Source organism: Corylus avellana, chromosome ca2 (assembly GCF_901000735.1).
Source record: "Corylus avellana chromosome ca2, CavTom2PMs-1.0".
Taxonomy (NCBI): Eukaryota; Viridiplantae; Streptophyta; class Magnoliopsida; order Fagales; family Betulaceae; genus Corylus; species Corylus avellana.
Genome location: NC_081542.1, coordinates 175,240 through 179,793, shown reverse-complemented (window position 1 = coordinate 179,793; position 4,554 = coordinate 175,240). Strand labels below are relative to the sequence as shown.

The 4,554-nt window shown below is 37.9% G+C and overlaps 1 protein-coding gene across 1 annotated transcript; it reads left to right on the top strand.

Annotated features, from left to right (window-relative positions):
- The first annotated feature begins 65 nt into the window (after nucleotides 1-65).
- On the top strand, nucleotides 66-3,605 carry LOC132171799 (uncharacterized). The gene is made up of 4 exons (XM_059583199.1): nucleotides 66-664; nucleotides 1,250-2,029; nucleotides 2,936-2,983; nucleotides 3,067-3,605. Exons 1-4 carry the CDS (start codon nucleotides 482-484, stop codon nucleotides 3,385-3,387), a joined length of 1,332 nt encoding a protein of 443 aa, XP_059439182.1. The 5' UTR covers nucleotides 66-481; the 3' UTR covers nucleotides 3,388-3,605.
- The last annotated feature ends 949 nt before the right edge of the window (nucleotides 3,606-4,554 follow it).

The window sequence follows — 4,554 nt, the reverse complement described above, 5'->3', positions numbered from 1 at the left end:
AATAACTTCAAAAGAAGAAAAAAGGTGAGAATAAAAGAGAAAGAAAAAGAGAAGCAAAAGAAAAAGACTCATCAGGTGGGAGGGGGGAGCCAAAGAGGAAGGTGTCAAGGGGGAGGAAAGAAAAAGAGAAAAAAGTGGAGATAGAGGGTGTTTCTTTGTATTGAAGGCCACAAACCAAAAATAACACCAATAACACCAACAACACCAACAAATAGTAGCTCGAGTAACATAAGAAAAGTCTTCTTCTCCTTCTGATTCATCATCATCATTTTCATCATCAGCTGCAAGTAAACACAAAAGACCCAACTTTTTTTTTTTATTAATTTGTTGGGTCTTCTTCCAAATCTCATATCTACCCATTTTCTTTCTCGTCATCCAAAGGAAAAAGGGTTGTTTCTAAAGAGACAGATAGAATTGAATCGAAGGAAAAAGATTACTCTTTTGTAATCAGATCAGACGGTTAAGGGAAGGAGAGAGAGAGATGTCGTGTTCGTCGTCATCAGGGTCGGAGGAAGACGAGGAGGGAATGGAGTCGTACAGGAAAGGAGGGTACCACGCTGTTAGAGTTGGGGATCAGTTCGCCGGTGGCCGCTACATCGCTCAGAGGAAGCTGGGTTGGGGTCAGTTTTCTACCGTCTGGCTCGCCTACGACACGCGCACCTCTGTACTTTCCTTTTCCCTTTCTTTATGATTCAATTTTTTATATATTTCTTCTATTGGGTTTGGATTGTTTCCATGTTTTCTGGATTGATCTTGCTTGAAATCTATCTTGTTTTGTATTCATCACACGTTATCTATGACTCTGTGAAATCTTATATCGGGTTATTAAAGTTTTTGGAATTTATTGATTTTTAGATATCATATTTGTCTCTTTTTGTATGGACTGGAATTTTGCCAGAGAAATGCTCATTCTTTCCCTATTTATCACGGACAATAAAGATTGCAATCACCTGTTGGTATTATAATATATAGGCATGACATGACGTGAACTGGGTGTTAAAGTTTAACGCAGATTTGAGGATTTGAGTGGTTAAAACGATCCAATCTAGTTGTTTGATCTGAATACCCAACTTTTTGTTGTTCACTTCTTGTCCGGTGGTATATCAGATAGGTTCCTCACACGCATACAAAAGTAGTTTGTTGTCTCGTGATGCAAAATGTGTGTGAAAGCTTCTTTTTTTTTATATAAGCTGAATTCTGTCTGTCTATTTTATTTTCATTCATATATTTTTTTTTTTCTTTTTGTCAGCAATATGTGGCTCTCAAGATCCAGAAAAGTGCAGCACAATTTGCTGAAGCAGCCCTTCATGAGATTGAAGTCCTTTCAGCTATTGCCAATGGTGATCCCTCAAATTCTAAATGTGTTGTGCGACTCATCGACCACTTTAAGCATACGGGCCCAAATGGGCAGCATCTATGCATGGTCCTGGAATTTCTTGGTGATAGCTTACTCCGGCTGATCAGGTATAACCGATACAAAGGCCTTGGATTGAATAAAATTAGGGAGATCTGCAAGTGCATTTTGATGGGTCTGGATTACTTGCATAGAGAACTTGGTATAATCCACTGTGACCTGAAACCTGAAAATATTCTTCTCTTTTCCACCATTGATCCTACGAAAGACCCAGTTAGGTCTGGGCTCATGCCAATTCTTGAAAGGCCTGAAGGGAACCCAAATGGTGGAGTTGCCATGAGTATCATTGAAAAAAAGTTGAAAAGGAGAGCAAGAAGAGCAGTATTGAAGATATCTGAAAGAAGAGCTTCAATGGGAGGAGCTGCAAAATGTGAGAGAACCCTGGATGGGATTGATATGAGATGCAAGGTTGTGGATTTTGGAAATGCATGTTGGGCCGATAAGCAGTTTGCAGAAGAAATCCAAACGAGGCAGTATAGAGCTCCTGAAGTAGTACTACAAGCTGGTTATTCCTCCTCTATTGACATGTGGTCGTTTGCTTGCACTGCCTTTGAACTTGCTACTGGGGACATGTTGTTTACTCCCAATAGTGGGCAAGGCTTTAGCGAGGATGAGGTAGGATGGTTTTGCCTGTCGTCTAGTTTGTTTGATCCGTTATAATCTGCTAAACCATGGAAATTAGGACCAGATAGTTCGACTGGATTCATGATTTATCTTTGAAGTTATAAATGGAAATAGCAAATAAAGGAACAATAAGATGAAGGATATTGGAAAATATAATGCAATACTTCTATTATATTACACATATATTATCTATAATATCCAGCTAATATTAGATTTAGTTAGGCATCATGTCCTTTGTTCAAGTGATAAGCTTAGAGCATAATAATTTTCAGATGCTCCCTGGCTCCTTGAAGCGGAAATGGCAGCCAGAGGGCATTCATGGCGGATGGGAAGATAAATATCTAAGAAAATATAAAATCTCTATACATAGAATATATATATGTTGAAGTGGACTTTAGGTTCCTTTCCAGTCGTGGCATATTTGGTGGGTGTATGGAAGATAAGTAAACATTAACAAAAAAAAAAACTTGTTTGATAATTGAAATGCATGTTTGTACTGGACTTTGGGCTTTTGTCTATGTAGAGCATATATTTCAAGAATGAGCGAAATTATATTATATAATAATTGATATGCATTTTTGTACTGAAGTATAGTTAGCTGTCCAGCGACGGTATACAAGTCAAGAATGAATTTCCATTGCATTATCGAATGGTAACCTTTATTTTTGTTTTGTTGATACCCACCTAATAACTACCTTGGAATGATCTTAAAAGGCAAGCTATTGAATCACCTTCCCCTTATCAACTGTTATTGATTGATCGCCTAAATGCTAAACTTGATGTTAGTTATTATTAAGTAGAACATTCTGTAAATTAGCCATGATGATGTTAAAGTATTGTCTCTGTGAATCTTTTCATATACCAATTTAATGGAACTTTTGATTGGATTGGTTTCAGGATCACCTTGCTCTAATGATGGAACTCCTTGGAAAGATGCCTCGAAAGGTAAGCACATTATTAACCCTCTACCCATACATAGTTATCCAATAACTTTGATTTTGATTTCTCTCTTGTGCTTGGGTGGGCAGGTAGCCATTGGAGGAGCAAAGTCCAAAGATTTCTTCGACAGGCACGGGGATCTAAAGAGGATTCGGAGGCTGAAATTCTGGCCACTTGATCGATTGCTGGTTGAAAAATACAAATTTTCGGAGAATGATGCTCGTGAATTTGCAGAGTTTCTTTGTCCCATTTTTGATTTTTCACCAGAGAAGCGACCAACTGCTCAGCAGTGTCTGCAACACCCATGGCTCAATCTCAGGAATTCAACTCAGGATGAGATGAAGAATGAAGCTAATCTGGGAAATCTGAATGTTGGGATGGGCAACCTTAAGATTAAGGTGGGTAAGTGATGAAGGGACTAAAAGTGTTGGTACAGCCGCACTGTTTTGGAGCCCCTCCCTCCACCCGTATGACTATTGATTGTGATCTACTTTTTGTTTTGTTACACTTCTAATAATTTTTTTATTGACTCTATAACATGTAAAATAGTAATGATTCTTGCGAGAGAGATTTTACTGCGTTTATAGATAATATATTCTGGTGGCTGGTGCCATACCTGACCGCAACAGTAGATATCTGTGCTGACCACCTGTTTAAACTGATATAACATTCATGAGTGAATATTTTTGCATTGCACCATAATGTTAGGATATGACCTGTCAGAGACTTCAAGGAAATAATTTATATTCCGGCGAAACAACTCCATACTTCTCTGCTGCTGCTTATCAATCATCAACTCCTCTGCTTCTTATCTGCTCCAACCAACCAGGAAGAAAAGAAAATCTAATAATCTACTAGTTTTCCTACCTCACAGATTCCTTCCTGATTGTGAGTCAATATGTGTTGGCCTGCTAAATATAGTGAAATCATAACACCTAAACTGAAATGAAGTTTTAGACGCGGAACAGGACACAAATCAACTAGTGGTCTAGACAGCAACAATGAGAAAGTCTTAATGTAGTTCACTTGTCTGAGCAAGTCTCGAACGGCTTGTCCCTTGCTTAGGCAGGTGGGCCTTATAGAGACTCTTTCATAATTTTGTTGTCTCGGATTGTTAACAATTTAGACAATAACTGTGAGAGAGTTTTTATGTGGCTCACTTGCTCGAACAGGTCTCGAACAGTCTATCATCCTGTTTAGGTAAGTGAGCCTATATAAACTCTTTCATATTTGTTGTCCGAATTGCTAACAATCTAAAAGTCAAATCTAATAATAACTTTTGATTTGAAGTCCAATAGTAGGTGAGAAAAAAAAAATGAATTCAAATTCAGATTTCTTACAATTAGTTGCAATTCAAGTAGTTCTATAGAAATGACATTGGACGCTATTCTCCATCGAAACAAGTGAACCCAGCACCTACTTTCTTTGTAGGACTAATCAAATTGTGTGGAATTCAAACAATCAAATTTATGTAGGGCATCGTTGTTAAATTAACTCCGAATGAAAAACTAACTGCAACTAATAAAGCAGAGGAAAGAAACGTTACAGTGACAATGGAAGATGATGGCACGTGATGA